This window comes from Rattus norvegicus, chromosome 6 (genome assembly GCF_021556685.1).
Source record: "Rattus norvegicus strain SHRSP/BbbUtx chromosome 6, alternate assembly SHRSP_T2T, whole genome shotgun sequence".
Classification (NCBI taxonomy): Eukaryota; Metazoa; Chordata; class Mammalia; order Rodentia; family Muridae; genus Rattus; species Rattus norvegicus.
Window position 1 is genome coordinate 95686491 of NC_141539.1, and position 22431 is coordinate 95708921.

Below are 22431 nucleotides of genomic sequence, written 5' to 3' on the forward strand. Positions count from 1 at the left end.
ATTAATCTTAATTACTAAGGAATTTCTTTGCTTTTTTTGGCTAGCAAGTCTAAAATAAAATAAATTCAGCAAGTCTACTGGGTTCTCATTGTAGAAGTGGAGCTGTTCCAAGCATTAGCAAGCTAATAAAAGCCTGTCTCAGGAAAAGGATGAGACCCCTGCTGACCAGAAGCAGAGGCAGCAGCTGCCACTAGCCAGGGCCTAAGAGACAGGCTCTCTAGAGCTGCACCTGCACTGTCTAGGGAGCAGGAAAGATGGTGTTTGTTTTCTTGAAGAAGTTGGCAGATGGGACAGGATGCGAGGGAGGATGTTCTGGGCCGAGGGAACAGCGTGGTAAAAGCAAAAGAAAGGCAGTAAAATGAGTCGCAGTGACCCAGAACACGAGTGATGGAGGACCACAGTGCCTGGACTGTCGTGGGTTCCAGAGAACCACTAAGGAATGCAAGCACATGCATTACCCATGATCAGAGATACACTTTCATAACACGGTAGCATGTGAGGTTGTGGTTAAGAGATCATGCTAATCTGAGAATGCGAACATGGAGGTGAGAACAGCAGTGATCCTGGAGCGGCTCATCAAGAGGCTGGAGTACAGGAAGAGGGGTGTTGTTTTTTCCTTCCCAAGACTATTTTTAAATGTTTATAGAGCACTCAGATCTTTCAAGCACCAAAGATCATTGTTATTTACCCCCCACCCCCACCCGAGTCTTTGTGTCTTGAAAGGTCAGCTATCAAAACAAATCAGCTTGTCTGTTTTTATTTTGTCACTGTGCCATGTGGAACTGTGTTCTTCAACTAAGCATTCAAATGTAGGAGTGCTATTTAACTGAGTGATTTAACTTCATTTCCTCTCGGGTATTACCGGGGCAAATATGACATTATGTCAGAGTTTTAGAAAGAGTGACAGATGGCCCTGACTCCTTCTGTGGACTCCAGGAACAAAGCCCTTCCAAACACAGAGCAAAAGAATGGTGCTTGTCCCTGCGCGGTCTAGAAAGCAGGCATCCAAGTCTGCTCTGAAGGAATATGCTGTTAGTCTTTAGGGCAAGGAAAGTCATGTGGCTTCCCAGGTACCATGGCTGCCTTGCTCTCTGCTTAACCTTCTCGCTCAAGCAAGTAGAGTGTGGATGTTACCGGAATACGGACGAGAGAGGCAGGAGTCGGAACAGCAGCAATAGAGCTAGAAGACCTCAGGAGAGCTGGAGCAGGCAGGTTGGGTGGCCGACATCCTGACAGGTGTGCGGGCTCATCTGATCACAGCACTTAGCAATTAACTAGGATATAATAGTATCACCTTCTGTTGTTTCTACTGCCTTAAATTTGACTCCTCACAGAGGAGTCCTCATGAGCTCTGACAGCCAGAATTTAGCAGTGGTCTGAGGGATGACAAGTACACACACAGGCTGGTCATCTCTTCATAGGACTTCATAAGCTGGAGGGCCGAGGCACCAGAAGCTTGATGAGCACCTGTTGACATGACGCTCCAGAAGTTTTCCATGTCAGGGTTTCACATTAGGAACTTCTGCTGCTCTGTCTAGGCAGGTATTCCAAAACCGGAAAACTTCTAGAGTCTGAAACACTGGTCCCAAGAATTTCAAATGCAGACTATTCAACTAGTAGTGGTTTACCAAGCACCAGGGTGCTCAGGTGCCGGCCACGGTTACTCTTTGGCTTGGATTCCCGCATTGCTCCTGCAGTTGTACTGCATAGAGGCTGCGGCTGGTGTGGGTGTTGTGATGGAAGGATGCGTGCACAGCAACTGGCTTTTCCTGGCAGCATCTCTGATGCGCTGTGGTTTACAAGCACCTTGCCGTGTATAGACATCTGATTCTTCCCGTCTTTGCTCAGTTACATAGTCCGTCACCGGATGTGTTTGCTCAGAAGTGTAATACGCTTCAGTGAGGTTATTGCTCCAGAAGTGCAGTTACTAAATCCAAAGATGTGAATATCCTTATGACTGTTACTATAGATAATGCAGTGTGAGTTTTAGCGATTGGCCATGCCAGCCATGATGTAGGAGAGTGTGTCAGCGGTTTTGTCACAATATGACACACTTGTTTGGTCCTTCACACACGCTCTTCTCAAGTCAAGAAGCAACTACTACCTCATTTAACCTTGAGACCAGAGCAGTCTGCTGTACAGATCCTTTCTATCCCTACCTTTGAGGTGTAGCAAATCTCACTGTTAAATCTAATCGTGAGATGAGCGCAGAGGGCGGGATGGAGAGGAGAGAGGTTAGCTCCTACGAAGAGAAGGAATTTCTTTCAGCACTCAAGATACAATCATTAGCAAAATAAGTTATAGATCCACATACAACCAAAACGTGGTGCACCCATTTTCCTTATATTATGCAAATTATATTACTTGGCATAAATAATATACAGTGTGTATACTAAGCATTTCACTTAGGTGAATGACCTGTTTAACCTTTACAACAATCTCATGTCAAGGTGAGAGAAACAGTGGCAAAGTGAAGAGGTTTGCCCCGTGGTTAAAGTGTCTCAGGCAGGCAGGCAGGCAGACAGGCAGACAGGCAGAGAGGCAGATAGACAGACAGACAGCCACACCATCTGGCAGACTGTTCTTGAGCAAGCAGTTGCTCTGTGACCATCACATTCCTTCTTCTAGCCTTAACCTTTCTGTCGATTCCACAGGTAACTGGCATTCTAGAGACAAAGCCATTTCCCACATACTAACATAGCAGCCTATGAGGTTACATTTAATAATTGGTTTAATGGCTCAGCTTGCCACTTACCAGCTATAAGAAATAGACTCTAATCTTTTTATCTGTTTGTTTATTCATTTTTATATTACTCTCAGCTCAGGTGCCATTAGGTGGAAACTTTCAGTTATTCTGTCTGCAGAGGCTCTCTCGCCCCGACTCCCGCCCCACCCCAGCTACTATAGTTCATTACAAACAGAAAGTACAGTAAAAGTGCATGCAGCAGCATGGCTCTGCAGAGAGGCATACTGGGACAGGTTTCTTCGCCCACACATTCATACTCAAACAGGATGGCCCTTTGCTGGGGAATGCACTCCTGTGAGTTAACTGCCCAATATGCTGTTTCCCTTAAATGAGTTTATTGGGTATGGTGCCCTTAGAAAGTAGTATTGCCTGCAAGGTGCAGATGCCTGAAGCTTCCAAAGATTCGTTCACTTGGGCTCTCCTCCTCCCGGTCTAGGTCTGCTCACATCACAGAGTTCATTCCCCATTGTCTCTTTTTTTTTAATGTGAAACCATGTTTTAATTTTTTTATTATTATTATTAACTTGAGTATTTCTTATATACATTTCGAGTGTTATTCCCTTTCCTGGTTTCCGGGCAAACATCCCCCTCCCCCCTCCCCTTCCTTATGGGTGTTCCCCTCCCCACCCTCCCCCCATTGCCGCCCTCCCCCCAACAGTCTAGTTCACTGGGGGTTCAGTCTTAGCAGGACCCAGGGCTTCCCCTTCCACTGGTGCTCTTACTAGGCTATTCATTGCTACCTATGAGGTCAGAGTCCAGGGTCAGTCCATGCATAGTCTTTAGGTAGTGGCTTAGTCCCTGGAAGCTCTGGTTGCTTGGCATTGTTGTACATATGGGGTCTCTAGCCCCTTCAAGCTCTTCCAGTTCTTTCTCTGATTCCTTCAATGGGGGTCCTGTTCTCAGTTCAGTGGTTTGCTGCTGGCATTCGCCTCTGTATTTGCTGTATTCTGGCTGTGTCTCTCAGGAGCGATCTACATCCGGCTCCTGTCGGTCTGCACTTCTTTGCTTCATCCATCTTGTCTAATTGGATGGCTGTATATGTATGGGCCACATGTGGGGCAGGCTCTGAATGGGTGTTCCTTCAGTCTCTGTTTTAATCTTTGCCTCTCTCTTCCCTGCCAAGGGTATTCTTGTTCCCCTTTTAAAGAAGGAGTGAAGCATTCACATTTTGATCATCCGTCTTGAGTTTCATTTGTTTCTAGGGTAATTGGGGGGTCAACTCCCCAATAACCCCATTGTCTCTTTCAAATGGAGAGCGGTTTTAAAACACAGCATTGTCCTTTAAGTAAAACAAATGCATGTTGCCACACAGCAAGAGGTAGTAAGTACGTTTTGGAGAATAAATGGATTGGGCAACCAGTTAACTTCTTACCTGATGCACCAAATTAGAGAGGAGACCCTCAACAGTTGCAAGTGCCAGTGAGAGAGACCACAGGGATAGCTGGGCTTCTTATGGGAATTCCTGGTGGTTCTCCCTCTGGGACAGATTCCTGTAACAGTTCAAATGATATGATACCTTATCACACAGGAGTGCCAGCAGGCTCACAAGAAGCAACCCAAAGAGAACGATGGCTACTTCCACCCTAGCATAACAAAGGTCTTAGAGGAGTCCCGTTTTGCCCAGGGTTCTACGTTCACCCTATATGCAGATGAAGCATTGTGGTTGGAGAATGGGGTTTCCTACGTGGCCAATACTGGCCACATCCTACCCTACCCTATCTCTGAGCATCCTTTGGTCAGCCTGCACGCTGTTGAGCACATCTATCCATACTCACCAGCTCTTTACAGAATTTCAAAGGGGTAGTGACCCAGTACAATGTCGCTACATCCTGTGCACCCAGCAATGCGCTTTCCCCTTCCCAGGATAAGCCTGCAGTGGTGTAGCCCAGCTGCTGCATCTGGCTATGAAAGCGAGAGCGCTCTGTGAGGTGACTAATGGGCTCCGCAGTGGCTGTTCGTCTCCCTACCTGGAAAGTCATAGCTGCTGCTAGGAAGCAGCCTTTCTATGTCAAAAGAACTCGAAACTGAATGCTTTGTACCATTCTACCACTTCATTTATCCAGCATTGTAGGAGGCCACTGTTACGGATTTTACAAATGAAGAATTGTTCTCGGATTAGGAAATGGGCATGGTTGCCCAGCTGGTACATTGGGATCTAGGTCTAACTGGTATGCTTTCCTGCGCATGCTGTAAAACTCCTGAGGACCAGCTCTGGGGGTGTCCTCACCCTTTACCCAGTGCCTCATTTCTCTACTCAGGCAAGGTTGGGAAGTGCAGGAAAAGAGCAAACAGGAAGCAGATGTTCTTCCCAGAGGGTTTGACATCGTGCTTAGTGGCTACCAGGCACTGCCTTCTTAGGTGCACTTATCACTCCAAAAACTAGCCACAGGGCTGGGGAGATGGCTCAGTAGTTAAGAGCACTGACTGCTTTTTAGAAGACCTAGGTGAGGTTCACAGCACCTACATGGGAGCTTATAACCCTTTGGAATTCTAATTCTAGGGGACCCAATTACCTTTTCTGGCCTCTGAACACAGGGCACACACATGATGGACATACATACCGTAGGTAAGCACTTATACATGTAAAAACTGGCCATAAACACATACGATCCCAGTTCATTATTCCTCTAAATGATAAAAATAAATTTTATTGTTCTCAAACATCTTCTAGAGGCAAATGGCCCTTTTAAAAATCCTTTATTAGCTAGAATATCCAGGACAATCTCAAGTCAAACATCATGTTTCTGGGTCATTTTCATATTCTCAGGTCTTTAGAGTAGAGCGCTCCTTGGACCATGTGCGAGAAACAGGAGTGCATGTGCCTATCCAAGCAGCCTGATAGTTCCCAGCCACAGGCTCTTGTTTCAAGAAAGCTGAATTCCAAAACTATTCTATGACTGCAGGCTCTGTTCATCTACCAGGTTAGAAAAAAAGTGAAGTACACATTTGGACCTGTGTTCAATTCTCCGCACCCATGTAAGGTGACTTACAGCTCTATGTAGCCTCAACTCCAAGGGATCCCATTCCCTCTTCTGCCCTTAGTGGGCACTGCATTCATGTGCGCTCACACATTCTCACACACTTAATTAAAAATAATTCTTAACATGTATTTAATAAAATGACAATGAATAATTTTGCCCCAGGGTAAATTTTGTCAGTGCCCATTAGCATTGTCGGTTGTCATGACTGGTATAAAGAAGGGCTTCTGGCACCTTGTGGGCAGAGCAAGAAGCAGCTAGCATACATGTGACTCAGGATGGACCCTGTGCAGATACTGCTTAGCTCCCAGACACAGTGGTACTGAGTTAGTTTATTTTCTCATTGCTGTGACAAAGTACCCGATAGGAGAACCTTGGAGGAGAGGAGATGTATTCTGCTTCACAGGTGTAGAAGGCGCAGGCCATTTTGCAGGGATGAGATTGGTGGCAAGGCTCTGGTGACGGGAGGATGTGGCAGTGTCCTATATGGCAGTGCAGCAGGGAAAGCTGAAGCAACCAGAGGTGGGTGCAGCCTACACAGGCCTCTTTTCTCAGGCACTCTTCTCTTCAAGCTATGCCTTACATCTCACGAGGTCCGTAATGTCCCCGGGAGACAGTGCCACCAGGAACCCACATGCACCTAGAGGATCCATTGCACATCCAAATCATGACAAGTGCCATGGCTAGGAAGTGGAGTCTTCACGGGTCAGGGACGTATGTTGTAAGCAGACAGCCAAGAGTTAATGAGTGTTATTCCACATCTGGCCTTGGTGATACCTAGTGTGGCCTTGCTCTAAGATCTGACTAGAGAAGGAAGACGAGATAAGGCAGAATTTGAAGTGGCTGAGCTAAATAAGTGTTCATAGAGAGGTGACTCTCTGATACAAGAACCAGGGTTATCTGCATAAGTTGGTTTGCTGTGATGCAAGCTCCTAGCTGTCTCCTTCTTGGAGAGCATGACAAACGGGTCACCATTTTCTTTCCTGCTCCACAAGTGCTTAGAGCAGTGCCCTGCGTGCAGCAGATGTGTAGCAAATGTTAGCCCATCGTCAGCACTGTTACTTCACCTGTGCCGAGCAGCGAGCGAGCCTTCCCATTCACCATCGTCTGCCTGCAGATTTCCTGATACAGAGGGGTGGCTGGGAGGGTGGAAGAGATGACACCCTGCTCTTTACTTGGGTGTTTGCTCACACATCAGCCCATCAGCTAGAGGTCCCATCACCTGGTACAGTAACACATCTACACAGCACGGCCACAGCACCAGCAAGCACCCTCAGTCTGGCCTACTGCGTGTGCTCACTGCCTGTTTGTCACACAGTAGGTGTTGCAAGCACACATTTTGTATTAATAAAACAAATGAGCAAAACCGTGGAACTTGTTCTATGAAAGACATGCGGCAGCGTTTTAGGACAGTATACTAGAAATACTAGAGCTATGGTTCTCAGCCTTCCTAATGTTGCAACTCCTCAATGCAGTTCTTCATGTTGTGGTGACCCCAACCACAGAATTATTTTGTTGCTACTTTATAACTGTAATTCTGCTACTGTTAGAATTATAATATAAATATCTAATATTTGACCCCTGCGAAAGGGTCATTCAACCCTCCCACCCCCCAAAGGGATCTCAACCTGGCTAGACTGTTTTTTTTTTCTTTTTTTTTTTTTTTTTTTCCTGGAGCTGGGGACCGAACCCAGGGCCTTGCGCTTCCTAGGTAAGCGCTCTACCACTGAGCTAAATCCCCAGCCCCCGGTTTTTTTTTTTTTAATCACATAGTTTAGCTTACAGTATAGGCTATATTTCTGTACTTAAAGTTGTCATTCAGCTGTATCATCCCTTGAGTTGACATGTCACTGCCCACACATGTATGTGCTTTTGGGAATCAAAGACAGTATTCAAGCTTCTTTGGCAGTGCCCCTAACCGAAGAGTTGTTACCCACCTTGGAGGAGAAGCCTGCAGCTTCTGTGTTCTGTTTTTCAGCGAGTAGTGAGCACACAGCCCTAAGTGCTCTGTGTATGCCCTAAGCTTTGTATAGGAAACAGTTAAGTTAGAAGGTAGGGTCCTCATAGTCCACTTTCCAAAATAGCTCCCTTTGTTTTGTTAGGTAATAGAGTGGCCGGCCATATTGGTTGCTGATGGAGTCTTTTTTAATCACATCTGCCTTTCATGATCTCGACAAGGACCGTCTTACGCTTCAGGGAGGTAGTCCCAGAAGGAGAATCCTTGTTTGGCTCCCTCCTAACTGAAACTGTATTATGTGGGTAAAAATTCAATACCAAAGACTCTGTATGTATACAAATAATGTATATTTTTTGTAAGTCTCTTTGGGGAAAGAGTTGTGGGTCTAATCACTGCCAACACAGGAAGGCATTGCTTTGGGGTGGGAATGTGTCTTCCTGGGGCTGAGTTAGGGCTCAGCGTAGAACATAGAACAAGTAGTCAGTGGCCCTTTACCCAATTTTTGCAATCCAAAGTGGTATAAATTCTGTCTAATTACTGTTTCCCAGGACAGTCCAGTTTAAATTTGATGCTGGTGTGAATTAGAGATAGGTTATGGTTTGATTTGTGTTTGCCTTTTTAGTGAAACTTTTGAACTAGCTTTAATTCTGTCTTGGCACAGTGAAGGCTTAATCCCACCTTGTTCAGTATATAGTGTGTGACGTGCACATGCACGAGCATACATGCATGTATGTGTGTGTGTGTGTGTGCGCGTGCGCGTTGGGTTTGTCACCCTCAGAGTGTTAAGAGCAGCCGTGGAACAATGCTACTGCCTCTGACCTGGGCTCCTGTAAATCTGCGCCAGTAGTCTTTGTGCTGACTTTTGTACTGTTTGAACCATAAAGTAAATGTTGTACCTACTGGACTGGAGAGCTGACTCAGTGGTTAAGAGCACTGACTGCTCTTCCAGAGGTCCTGAGTTCAATCCCCAGCAACCACATGGTGGCTCACAGCCATCTGTAATGAGATCTGATGCCCTCTTCTGGTGTGTCTGAAGACAGTGACAGGGTATTCACATGCCTAAAATAAAAATAAATCTTTAAAAAGGAAAAAAGTTGTACCCAAATGAAGTTTTCGTGTATTTTAATGAAGCCCTGGAACCATCCTAAATCTCAGAATGCCCTCCCCCAATTTAACTTTTAAATTCCAAAAAGTAGGTCAGTAGAAATGTCCTGCTTTAATTGGTTCAATTAAAAATGGAAAATCATAGGACTATCTCAAAATGAAATGCAGATTTAAGTAGGAATTATAATGGGATTAATATCACTTAAGGGTATGACTTTAAAATAAGATATATTCAATCGTAGCTTATAATTTATGTAGTAAAGACAGACCTAAATGTTGGAATAGTCCAACAGATGGGAAAACTTTTCCTATGAAATTGAGAGTACAATAAAGAATTACTTCAGAACTCCTTTCCCAAGTGATAAGCCTGAGAACATTGTTCACCTTCATAGCAGGCTCTGGAGAGAAGAGTGTTCTGTACTCGGGGAGTGTGTGAAATGTGGTCAGACTTAAGCAGTTTGCCTTCACAACTTCTCCGAGTTTTTAATACTTTCTGAGGTTTTGTTTGGTCGTTTGTTTTCAAGACAGAGTTTCTCTGGGCACCCCTGGCTCTCCTGGAACTCGCTCTGTGGGCCAGGCAGGCCTCAATCTCAGAGATCTTCCTGCTCTTGCTTCCTGGGTGCTGGGATTAAAGATGTGCACACCACTACCTGGCTTACTTTGTAAATTTTTAAGAAAGGTTAAAAGTAGGGCAGGGGCTCTCAGTCTCCAAATTTAACCTGTTTTAGGAATTTTATTAGATTTAGGTTTTTGAGACAGGGTCACACTCTGTAACCTTGGCTGGACTGACCCCAACTTGCCACCATCATCCTTCTGAGGGCTAGGATTGGAAGTGTGTGCCAGCCACTACCTCTGGCTTATGTTGGCTCTATGAGATAGGATCTTTCTGTATCTAGAACTGGATTGGAATGTACAGGAGCCCAGATGGCCTTGAACTTGAAATTCTCCTGCTTCGGTGCACCAGCATCGGCCTGGCTTGCTTTAGGGGTGTGTACCTTTGGAAATGTTGAGAGCATTTTTGGCAGTAGCAATGGGGGGTAATTCTCTGGTATTGGTCAGCTCTTAGGATGTTCTCCCAGCATTTGCCCTGAGAGTGTAGTGGAACCCAGCACTGTGTAGATTGCTTCCCTGACTGAAGTGAAGGTCTCCACATGTGCCTGTAGTTGTCATGAGTCTGTTTCTGTGGCTTGGACTCTCCATTTACCTCTAACCCCATGTGCAATTCCCATGTAGCCAACATCATCCTTCTAGCTAGTGCTTGGACATTGTTGACTAAGAAGAGTACATTTCTAGATTAATGTCTGCACTTGGAGAGCGGTTCCTGGAACTCAGGGACTGAGCATCTACTCTAAAGAAGATGATAGCCCTGGCCTCCAAAGGTGCACTGGAAACCTAAGGGGAGCTATCACCCTTTCCCTTTAAGGAAGACAGAACATCCAAGTGATGGATGGTCCCCTTCCAAAGAAGGAACTACCACATACAAGATTACCACCTAATTTCAGTTTTGAGTAATTTTCTTGGAAGATTGTGTTTTATTTATATTTTTAAAAATCACTAAATCTGGCTGGAAAGATGGTTGCTCTTCCAGAGGTCCTGAGTTCAAATCCCAGCAACCACATAGTGGCTCACAACCATCTGTAATGGGATCCGATGCCCTCTTCTGGTGTATCTGAAGAGAGCTGCAGTGTAGTTACATACATAAAATAAATAAATAAAATCTTAGATCCTATTTACTCCTGATACCGTCTATGAGTAGATTCTCTCTTGCTGCAGACACATGAACTTTAAGGAGGCGATAGGTCAGGCTTCTGCCTTGGAGACCAGCTTCGTATTCCTGGACTTACTCTCGAGAGTCCTGCAACTACAGCCGCAAAGGAATAATGTAAATACCAGTGACACAGACAGCTAGTCTTAACACACTGCAGCACATGTGAAGCACTCCTCAAGAGAAGGAAAAACTCACCGGGACTTTAAAATTATTCCATAGGGTCTCACCGGGGCCGGAGACAGAAAGCAGAAATGAAGGATAGAATACTGAAGACCAGAGATGAAAGTCTCGTACTTGCAAGCAAAGTTCCGTACTTCAAAACTTTAAAAAAGCAAACACAAAGGCAGACAAAACTATATACATATGTACATGTTTGATAATACAGTCTTCGTATTGCCGTGTATTGTTTGATTGGTGAACTAATGAATTAACTTTTCGTGAGCCAGTTAGAGAACCGGGGGGAAAGGGAAACATGAACATCAAGGAGGATCTAATAATCCCTGGGAATGCCATGAAGAAATCAATGATTACTGCAGCGCCACTCAGTGGTCCAGCAGCCAGGGCCTCCTTTGTAGAGCTATCTGGTGAAATGAAAGTCACCAGCAATCAAGCCAAGACTCATCCAAGTTCTGTCTGTGGTCCTGGAGGAGAGGCTTTGCTAATGCTGTTTTTGTAGTCCACTCCAGAGCCCCGTCACCTCCCTGGTGAACCAGAAACTCCTCAGCCAGGATCCATCGCCTTGAGCTTATGGTACTCGGTCCATCTGTGAACGTTTAGGCTCTCACCTGTCTATTCACTCATGTCTAAGAATGGAGGGTAAAGACAGTTGACAGACAGAATGTGTCTCTGCACCCAGTATGGCAGTCTCAGCTTGAAATGCTCTTTCCCTGTCTCCCTGTGTCTGCGCAAATAGTTGTGTGCCATTGGCCTCTCTCCTCTTAACAGGTTCTCTTTCCCCTTTATTCACAGGTCTCCCAGTGGACTTTCTACAGCGATGAAACCTATGTTGTGGGGCACCACGATGCTTCTGTCGGCCGTATGATGAGGAGGGAAAGTTGGCTTTGGAGCGCTGGGAGCCTGAGAAGCTGCTGAGAACCCAGCGCACCCTGCCTGACCACTGGCCAGCCCACAACACAATGAACAAACTGACCTTCCATAACAACAAAGTCATGCAGGACCGCCGCAGAGTGTGTATTTTCCTCCCCAATGACAAGTCTGTGAGCATCATCATAAATGTGAGTAGATCTTCTAGGAATACTTCAGCGAGCTCGTGCCCACAAGGCCACACCCGAGTCAGGGGGTTCAGGGAGCAATCACTGCAGAGTGAGCGGGGTCTGGCAGGCTTGTGCTCAGGCTGCCACACGGCTGGGGACAGCATTATGGCTTCAACACAGCTGCCTTCAGCAGCGTCTCGCCGGGGTCAAATCAGGACTTTGGGTACAACACTAAAACAAAACAAAAAATCTGTTTTTAAACTTTATTGAAATGTTTTCTGTTGAATTAATTTATTGGACTTCTCTGTCTCCTTATCTTTCTGTGTGTTCAGCCTTGGTGTGCGTTTGGAATTATTTGGAGTATCTTCCACATTTCCATTCGGGCCTAGGGAATGCTTCTAATTCACGCTGTTCAGTCACAGTTTCCCCCTCAGATCTCACCACCAAAGAAGGAAATCTTTGAATTTCCTTCACTCTCAGTTTCTGTAGAGAAAAAGGATTCACTTTGTTATTTCTACTGTATGGAAGCCCCTTTCTCAGCTAAAAGATAATGTAACACAACAGAATGGAGACTATAGATGGAGGAAGGAAAAAAAAAATCTAAAAACAGAAGTAAACTTTTTTTTAAATTTACTTATTTCATGTAAGTGAGTACACTGTCACTCTCTTCAGACACACCAGAAGAGGGCATCGGATCCCATTACAGATGGTTGTGAGCCGCCACGTGGTTGCTGGGAATTGAACTCAGGACCTCTGGAAGAGCAATCAGTGCTCTTAACCGCTGAGCCATCTCTCCAGCCCAGCAGCAAACATTTTTTTGAGCATTGGTTTTTGTCTCTCAAATTGCTTGGCTTCCTGAATAAAATTTCTATTTGTGTCTATCTGTGTTTTAAATGCCCACAGTTGCTAAGTTTCTCATTTTCATCTTGACTGTGGGTCCTCAATAGTCAGAGTCTAAGCAAAGTCAGAGTGAGCTGCTGCTGTGGGCGAGCTAAGATGTTTCTCTGTCTCTCAAGTCAGAATCAGATACTTGTTAACCTGGATACTGAGAACTGAAATAGTTTTATTTTTTTCCCCTTTGTAATTTTAATGGTTAAATTACAATTAACACGTTACAAAGCATAAAAATCCCTCAGCGGGCAGCCTGTGTATCTCGTTAGTATATGCTCCTACGTAGCCATTGCCCAGTTTCAGATAGAAATTTCCCATTGACCCTTCAGGGCTCTTCCTCATCAGCAGTCCATTGTCCTCAGTGATGACAACTGTTTTGATCAGAAGGTAGTTTTTCCGCTCAGTTACGACCTTCCTGCCCCCAGAATGATGTAGTCCTTATCCTAAAGCCCTTTTCACTCAGCATCTGGCCCGTGAAATCGACACAACAGCACTTGTTTTGTTCCTCATAAGATAAATCCCAGCCGTATGGCCGCATCCCGTTCTGTTACACATTTACTACTGTTGATGGATATTGTACCGTTTGAAATTCCTGACCAATGTTAATGAGACTGCTATGATCCTTTCTGGGCCATAGTCCCACAAACACAAGACACACATAAGTTACTCCATTTTTATCAGAGTAGATATGTAAATCATAGAACATCCCAGTGAGTACAGTTGTTAGAAACTGCCAGCAGATTCATGGTAATCAGTTTTGTACCTATCAATTTTGAGGGTTTTTTTGTGGTTTTTTTGTTTTTGTTTTCTTTTTATTTTGAGATAAGGCTTTACTATGTAGGCCAGGCTGGCCTGGAAATTGCTATGTAGACCAAGCTAGCCTGAAACTCATAGGCATCTGACATCTGCCTACCTCCCAAAGGCAAGCTTGCCTCCAGTTAATTTTCTACTTGTATGCTAGTATATTTTTACCATGTTCTATATAATGGGATAGTTATGCAGAACATATATGACTTTTAAACAACTTCATTAAAAGTTTAGATTGCAGCAAGGTTCTGCTTGTAGCCATAGGTATCTTGGTTTTATTTGAGCAGTCAGCAGTTTCTACTCAGGTTACCTCGATTCTGCTCATCTGTATCATCAGACCTGCCTCCTAGATGGATTTTACTATCTTCTGGGCAGAGTTTCTAGTAATAAGCTAGGATCCTGGTTAGGAATTTGGAATTGGTTTTGGGTATGTGGGGTGATAGACTATTATTATCTTTGCACGGCTTGCTTTTTAAAATATAATGAAAATTGGAAACATTTCAGTATGGATACCAGAAACATAAATTAAAATGAAAGTAAAAATCCACCAAAATTTATGGCTCTGTTATGTGAAGTCATACACACACACACACACACACACACACACACACACACACACACACGATGTAGTAGTTAACAGATACTAGAACATACAGCATAAGCATGGCGGAAGCTCCTTCCACCTTTGTTCTGTGTGTTACCCAGTGAGGTGAGTAAGCATGTCCGTGTGTGTGCAGCAGGTACAGGATGGGATCTGTCTCCATGAGGAACAGAAGAGGGAGGTGGCCACAGTCTGTAAAGGAGTTCGTTGGCACTCAAGTCCCAGCTGAGGGAAGTAGCATTAGAGAGCAGACTGACTGAAGACGGCAGCGGTTCATGCACGCTTTGTGGGGTATACCTAGCGTTTTAAATGTTCTTCCTATTGCCAACCTTCATTGTTTTTTTTAACCAGTTTCACTCTAGTAAAATTAAGCAAAAGATTGCCTTAAAGTGGTGCTGTGGATTAGTTTTCCCACACGTATGCTGCTGTGTATAGATGGCTGACTTTAAACCTTGATCATGTACTAGAATTATTGGAGGAGGGGCTCTTTGGTCTTCACCCATGGAGACGCTGATGTAGGTCGAGGGCAGGACACAGGGATCTTCATTTAACAAAATTCCTCAGTAGGGATGGGAGACTGACAAAGTCCTCAGGCATACAGGAAGGCTGTGGGCCAGCCACTCTCAAGGGCTCCACTTCTTACTTCTTGGAGCCTGTGTCAGTGACTGAGGCTGTTGGTACTGGGGACCTGGACTGAACTGTCTGCCCGGTGACTTCCTTTGCAGCTTTGTGCCTACTTCTTAAGTTTGTCGTTCATTATTTTGGTTTGGTTCCCTTGTATATGATGTGGGGCTATTCTGTGCCAAGGATTTAGACACTCTGTGTGTAGAGAACATTCTATAGTGTCTGTCCATGAGGTTGCTCAGTAAGTCAGTCTTTACGGACATTGTTCATTTCTTAGGGTGCTCTGCCACTGACATGCAGGCCCAGATTTCCTCCTCCAGAGAACATAGGTCCTCCTCCGCCATGCCGAGGTTCCCCTCCAGCAAGCCTTGAGACTGGGAAGGATGAGCTTAAGTAGCCAGGAGACTTGCCCACTGCTGGGAAAACAATCCAAATCTTCCAGGGCTCCCTTTCCCCACAGCAGAGAGTGGGGATAAGGAATTAATTGTAACAAAACTGTTTATCAGTGGCCTTCCCAGCCCCTCCCCCAGCAGTCAGGGAGGGTGCACTCACATACACTCTTTTAAAATAAAGTTTTCCCCTGACAGGTATAGTTGACTTCATGGTCATTTTGACTCTCCATGAATTATACTAATAGCTATTTTAAATCAGTCATCAAACAAATACAAAAAAATGGACATTAAAAAAATAAAATCCTGGTAAATATAAGAGACAGACTTTTTAAAGTGGCAGAAATCACAGCCAAGAGCTTGCACCTCTAGTCCCTGTGGTTAGGCAAACAATTCTTTCTTACCAGAGACTATTTCAAACATCCTCGCCTGGTAACAAACAGTTGGCACAGCAAGGACCAAACCCCATTTCAATTCAGAGCTCCACGCAGAGGGTGTTTTTAGCTAAAGCCTACGCTGTTGAGAACGTCTGCTTTCTAAAGTCCCACTGCCCCTGAAGATGAAAGGGATTAAGAAATTTCACAATCAGCCATGTGGCTTTAAAGATTCTAGTCTGCAAATACCCAACGCTGGATCCTGTTTTCACAGCAGGTAACGCTTTCAAGCCACATCCTTATTTAATTATAGTTTTTAAACAAGAACACTATACTTACTTGATGATTGTTAAAGAGCTTTAGCAGAAGGCTCCAGATCCTTGATTTAGAGTAGCGGAACAGCAATAATTAGATGGGATGCCTGGAAGAAAGGCACAGCCTTGTTTAGTCGAGAGTCACCACATATTTTATTTTATAAACGTTCAGTTTGTAATTTGGAATTTAGCGGCTTGTTACGTTTTTATCTGGCTGCTCCTTTTCCAACTAAAATTTAAAGACAGCCAAGCTAAGGGTTAAAAGGGCCCCAGAACAGGGAGACATTTTAAGTCTCACGTTGATGGAGCTGAGTTCAATGTAAGAGTTGCCTGTAAACGTGGTCCTTTCTCCTCTTCACTCTCAGTCTGTTGTTTAAACTTATTTGTAACAGGATAGTTATGAGATGGAATAATAACCCAGTGTTTACAGTGAGTGTTGGAAATAAAGAGGACTTGACTAGGACACAAAGTAAATATCCAAGCTGCTGGATTAAGCTAGCCCAGAGGGCCGGGGTAATGAGTCCCAGCAGCCAGTGGGTCTTCCCAGTGCTGAGGGGAGCTTACATTGTTATTAAATTGCTGGATGGCAGGGCTGGAGAGATGGCTCAGAAGCTAAATGCACTGGCTACTCTTCCAGAGGACCCACATGAGCTCAGACAGTCCCAGGGAAGCTAATGCTCCTTTCTGGCTTCTAAGGGTACTGCATGCTTGTGGTTCACAGACATACATTCAGGCAAAACACCCATGCACATAAAATAAAATTTCAAAAATATGGATGGCATGTGTATAAGCTAGAGTATCCTTAGAGGTAACAGGGAGCCGTCTAGTGGAGCACAGTGGAGGTCCTCAGGAGCTCACTGGGAACAGGTTCCTGCTCTTCAGTAGCCACCACTACCTGCTGCGTGCAGATCCTGGATAGATGGACCCTGCCTGAAACAGCCATCATTATTGTCACTCTGACAGTATTAGGACCACTCAGGAAACACTCAACATGTCTACGAGGGATCCTCGTTAGGTTAATTGATACGGACGGCACACTCGTAAGTTGGGTGAGCCCCCGTGGACTGGGATCCCAAACTGAATAAAACTGAGAAAGTGAGCCGAGCAGGGCAGTCACCTCTGCTGACTGTGGATGTGCCATACCCTGCCTCAAGCTCCTCCCCACCCTCATGTCTTCCTGCAGCAGTGGACCACAAACCAGAGTGAACCCCGCCTCCTTAAACCGCTTCCTGTCAGGTGATCGTTAGAGCACCAGGAAGTAACTAAGCCTCCTTAGCCTCTGGCCCTCAGTGTCTAATCCTCTCTCCTCTGGGATTTTGCATGTTTTCATTTTCTTAGTTTTAGCTCTGTATGAACATATGATAAAATTACTAACTCAGAGTTAAGTAATTTAGATAAGTAAATCATGGTCACTAGCATTATAAATTATAAAATTATACTTCAGTTATCCTTGAAAAAAAGGACAAGAAATCTGGTAATGCCTCAGAGAGTAAGTGGACATGTAACATGTACAGACAAAAATCACAAAGGTTGTGTTGCCCCTGCTTTAACATGTATGTAACTTGTAGTACATAAAACTTGTGAGGGTCAGCCTTTGTTACTACTCACTCCCATGACTTGGAGCAGTTTTATTTTCTACTCCTATGAAATAAAATTGAGCTGAGTGCTCTCTTGGGTGATTCAGTTGCAGTGAGGCAGACCCAAGAGGCTCAGTTAACTCCCACCTGATGTTTCATTCACAGTTGAGAAAGCATCAGGACTGTATCTGGGGAGATTTTGCCTCCAGGTAAAAGTGCTTGCTGCACAAACTCAAGGACCTGAGTTCAAGTCCCCAGAACCCAGGTAAAAGCTTGGCGCAGCAGCACAGGATTGTTACAGGGTTTCAAGTCAGAGGAGCAAGGAGACTCTCAAACAGGGGTGTCCTCTGACCCCCCCATTCACATACACACCACACATACAAATACAAGCACGTATACCCACGTATATACAAAACAAGAATGTGTAATGTCTTCTCAATTCAGAATAGCCATCTCCAGAATCTCATATTAGTAGATTCCTAATATCTACTAATGTCAGGATGGTTGAATTATACTGAGACTCAGAAAAGGGAGGAATGAGTTAAGCAGTAACAGAGAGTGATTGATTAAGTAGAACCTGGGCAGTCTGTCACTGGGCAGGAGATGAGTATTTTGCTTAGACCTTTAAGAAGAAGAAAACTTTGCTTTGAAATAGATGCCCTAAGCAGACATTTCTCATGGGACGGTGACTGATAGGTATCTAAAGAGTACTTAGCCTCAAGAAAGTGTAAATTAAAACTGCAGCAAGGCACTGCCTTACAAGTGTTAAGATGACTTTCACCAAACAGAAAAGTTCACAAGAGTTGCTGAACATGGGGGGGAGGGGGGACACTTGTCATCTGCTGGTCAAAATGTAAAGCAGTGTGGCCCTGTGGCAAACAGCATGTGCTTCCTCAAACCAATAAATATAGACTGAGTGTGATCTCACAGTCCTCTCCTGGGTTTTCAGGGGAAATGACATCTGTATGTGTAGAGTTTTCAAAACCTACTTTATTTAGGGTTCTTGAACACTTCAACCCACTGACAGAGGTAACAGGGAGAAAGTTAATAGGAAAATGGCTTTGTGGACCTATTAGAAGTGTCTTGGGGAGATTCCACTCTTCCTTGTCAGGATACCCCAGTCCGATTCAGTAGGAAACACCAGGAATCAGTAACAGTGTGGCACAATCCAGCAGAAACAGCAAGGCTCCATCTAATCAGCATGAGTCAGCAGAAGTAGCCGGAAGCAGCTGGAATACCACAAGAAGTTCTTTGGTGCTTATCTCTCTGCTAGAAGGCCAGTGAAGTGTTGCATGACCCTCTCAAGTGTCTGTTTTCATCAAAACATCACATGCCCTCTCACAAGACAGCTCCAGAAAAACATCACGTGACACAACTGAGTTGTTAAAAAACCCTTCACTGTAGTGGATGTGCACCTGCACTCTCACGCTGCATGCAGCCTTGTTCACAGCAGTTTGCTGGCACCCACTGATGACTGAAGAGACAGCACGGCACATCCACACATGATGGAGTAGTAAGCCACATCAGGAGGGAGATGTCATTTGCAACGATAATCTGCAAAGCATTGTACTAAGTGTCATAAGCTAGGCACAGACTGCCTGGTCTCATTGGTGCAGTCATAAGGTACCTCCTAGAAGCAGAGTGCGAGGTAGTTACCAGGGCCTGACGGGAGTTACCAGGGCAGGGCAGGGAGTTGTTGGCTAAAGGATCTGAAGTTTCAGCTAACAGGATAAATAAGTTCAAGAAAAGAAAACTATGCAGAGTGGCAACTATAACTAATAATGTGCTGGATACCTAAACATTGCCGGCTGAGATCATAAGTGTTCTTACCACATACAGAAAGGATGTGAGGCAGTGCACTAGTTAATCCATTCCGCAGGCCGCAGTTCTCAGCCTGGGGGTCATGACCCTTTCACAGGGGTCACCTGAGACCATCAGAAAACACAGGTATTTACATTATGATTCTTAACAGTAGCAAAATTGTGCTTATGAAGTAGCAACGAAGATAACTTCATGAATGGGGCTCACCACAATATGAGGATCGGTATTAAAGGGTCACAGCATTAGGACATTTGAGAACCACTGCTGTAGGATATACCTATACAAAATATCAAATACTGTATAAAAATGTATCCATTAAAGTAAGAAAAAATGCTAAAAGAAAGAACATACTTGCCGAATAAATACCTTTAAAAGGAGCAAGCTGTTCCGAGGGGCCCATTTTTCATGCAGGATCTGAGAAACCGACCCATTGCCATGAGATTTATGAGTCTTGTGTAAGATTACATTGGTACCCCATTAGCATGCTGTACAAACTGATAGTCACTGAGACAGCCGCAGGTTGCAGTGATCTCCATAAACCATGGGTGGTTTTGCCGGTGTCAGCATGTCCTGACGGTGTATATTTTCAGAGCTTAAATTGTGCCTCATTGTGGCAGTGCGGCTGAATTTAATTAACTCATGTCTTTTTTCCCTCCCTCCCACAGGTTAAAATTCTGTGTCACCAGTTGCTGGTCCAGGTGTGTGACCTGCTCAGGTTGAAGGATAGTCACCTCTTTGGTCTCAGTGTTATACAAAGTAAGTGTCTGTCCAGTCTCTGGTATCTTTAGCCTTCTGTCTCCAGGTGAATGACATCTTAAAGTGTTAAGCTGTCACGCTCTGTGAGCTACTTGTCAAGATGCCCACCACCTGCTCGTCATCCTTCCTGTAGTATGTATTTCCAGTATCAGCCGATGTACTTCTTAGTGACTTAGAGTTTTATTATTGTTACTACATTTTAGACTTAATATTAATTAATTTTATGAATGTAGATATTTATGTGTCTGTTCCTTTTACTTTGTTTCATTTTTTTTTAATGTATTGGGTTCGATTTTTTATTGTGGCTGCTGTTTCTTTCTCCATGGAGACCAGCCCTTCCCCAGAGGAAAGTAGATGTTTTTTGTCATTTGTCATTACTACAAATGATGATGGCTTGTGACATTACAGGGATTTTGAACACAGTAAAACTGCCTTTCTTCTGTTCACATTCTCTTGCAGTTAGAAATGTGACAGTGATGGATTAATTGAAATTTTTTTTTTGTTTTTCTTCGAATCCTTTTCTTTGTTCTAGTCAGGCTCTGTGGCTATGAAATGCAGTCATTGCCTTCTACCATTGTACTAGGAATGAATTATATTAGAAATTCAATATCTGCCAAGTTAGAAAATATAGTCAGTAGATAAAGCGGGCTCCCTTTCCTCCAAAGTGGGATCTGTGCTTGGTTGCCTGCCTTGGAACATGGAATAAGGCCCTGCAAGTCAGCCACTTGCTCTCTGCAAATGGCTCTGTAGTAGTGAGTGTGATGAAAACAGGAAGGCTGGCCTCCATCAGTGGTTCTAGAAGCAGGAAGCTGCCTCCCAGATTCCAGGCGACTCTTGCTGTGCTCTCAAAGGCGTTCTTCCTTCTGCACCTGCAGCCAGACTGTTGATCTCTGTGGTTCAACAAGTCAGGCCAAGAAAACCAGTTCACAGCTTCCTTTGGTTTCCAAACAAGAGCTTTTAAGACACTCTTTAAAGGAGAGTTTGTGATGTGCTGAAAGAGTGTTGGAACAGCCGTCAGGTGACCTGGTTCAAATTCTGGTTCTACTGCTGGCTAACTGTCCCCCTTCAGACATGCCACCAGACTTCTCTCACTGTCAAGACAATGTGACAGACAGAAGAAGCTGCTGTCACGCCAGCTTTGCAGGGTGGACACGAACTTGAAAATTTGCCTCACAGGTTTTGTCTTGTTAGTGTGGTTTTAGATTCCCAGGCAGGCGAGCAGGAAGTATAGGCAGTTCCAGAATGCCAAGCAGGTATAGCTTCCCCACTGTCGGCCCCAACCTGACGGAGCCCACACTGAGCCCAGAACCCATCGTTCCCACTTGGCTTCTCTCCTGGCGTTGGTATCCCACGGCTTTAGACAGATGTACAGCACGTATTCACCATCAGGGTCTGAAGGATGGCTTTACTGAAGCCACTCACACCATTTTAAATTGGTGACTGAAATTGTCACTGTCTGTTCAATAGTTGGGAAGGATGTAATTCTTCAGAATTATTGACATTTTAAGAGTCAGCCAGTTTAACACTCTTTTTAAAATCCATCTAAATATCAAGAATCACAATGTCATCCCAATCCTTTCAGTTTTGTACTGAAATAATTTCATAGTTCCAAGAAGAAAGTAAGAATCGCCTTAGATGTTAATTAACACCAGCTTTTCTCCCTCCATCTGTGATCTAGCTTCCTGTTTCCCATCCCTCTGCACTTGAGACCAGCAGCATCTTCTGTGTGACTGTGGTGGCAACATTATAACCAGGAAGTCCATACCCTAATGCTAAGTAGTCCTTAGGTTTTTCCAAGGATCCTAGAGGTATTCATAGTCACAGATGAGCTGGTTCAAGTCCATATTCCTCGGCCATCCCTTCGCCCTTGCTTGTGACCTTGGCCTTTCTCTTTTAAGGGAACAGTCTACTTTGTGGAACGCCCTTTAATTTGGACTTGGTTTATGTTTCCTCATCAATTCAGGTTATGCATGGTTTGGGTGGGGATATCAGATAAATGATAATGTGCCTTTCTCAGTGTACAGTATCATAAGGCACGCAATAATTACTTGTTAGTGATGTTAGCTTTTGGCAAAGTTTCTCCACAGGCTTTGTGATATTCATGAGTTCATGTTAACACTTCTAGTGATAGCCCAGTTCCAAGAGATTCAGTCTACCTCTTTCCTTTGTGTATGGCTTCTTCCTCCAACACTGAGGAACCTGGCTTATTCACTCAGTCAGTCAGTAGTGCATTATAAAGGGTATTCCAGAGGTGCAGATTCTAGGGCAAAGTTTGGGAAGGGGAACACAGCTCTTGTGCTCAATTTGCGTCTACTAGTCTACACATGTCTGGCTACAAAGAGATTTCAAGCTAGATAGCTCTGGTCACACTGTCAAGTGATAGAAGCATAAAGGTAATTTAATGTGTGCATTGTGCTCATAAACTCCCAGAGACTGTGGTAGCATACACAGGACTGCACAAGTCTCAGATAGACGAGAGTCTCAGGCTGAGAGAGGGGGAAGGAGGTAGT

The 22431-nt window shown here is 44.5% G+C and overlaps 1 protein-coding gene across 7 annotated transcripts in view; it reads left to right on the plus strand.

The window, feature by feature from the left end:
* The window catches only part of Frmd6 (FERM domain containing 6), a 73570-nt gene that overhangs the window by 25910 nt on the left and 25229 nt on the right, over window positions 1-22431 (plus strand). For all 7 annotated transcript variants that reach the window (NM_001399292.1, NM_001399291.1, NM_001271054.2 and 4 more), the window contains 2 exon segments: window positions 11523-11788; window positions 19831-19921. In NM_001399292.1, the coding sequence (NP_001386221.1) occupies window positions 11690-11788; window positions 19831-19921 (190 nt within the window). In that variant the 5' untranslated portion in view covers window positions 11523-11689.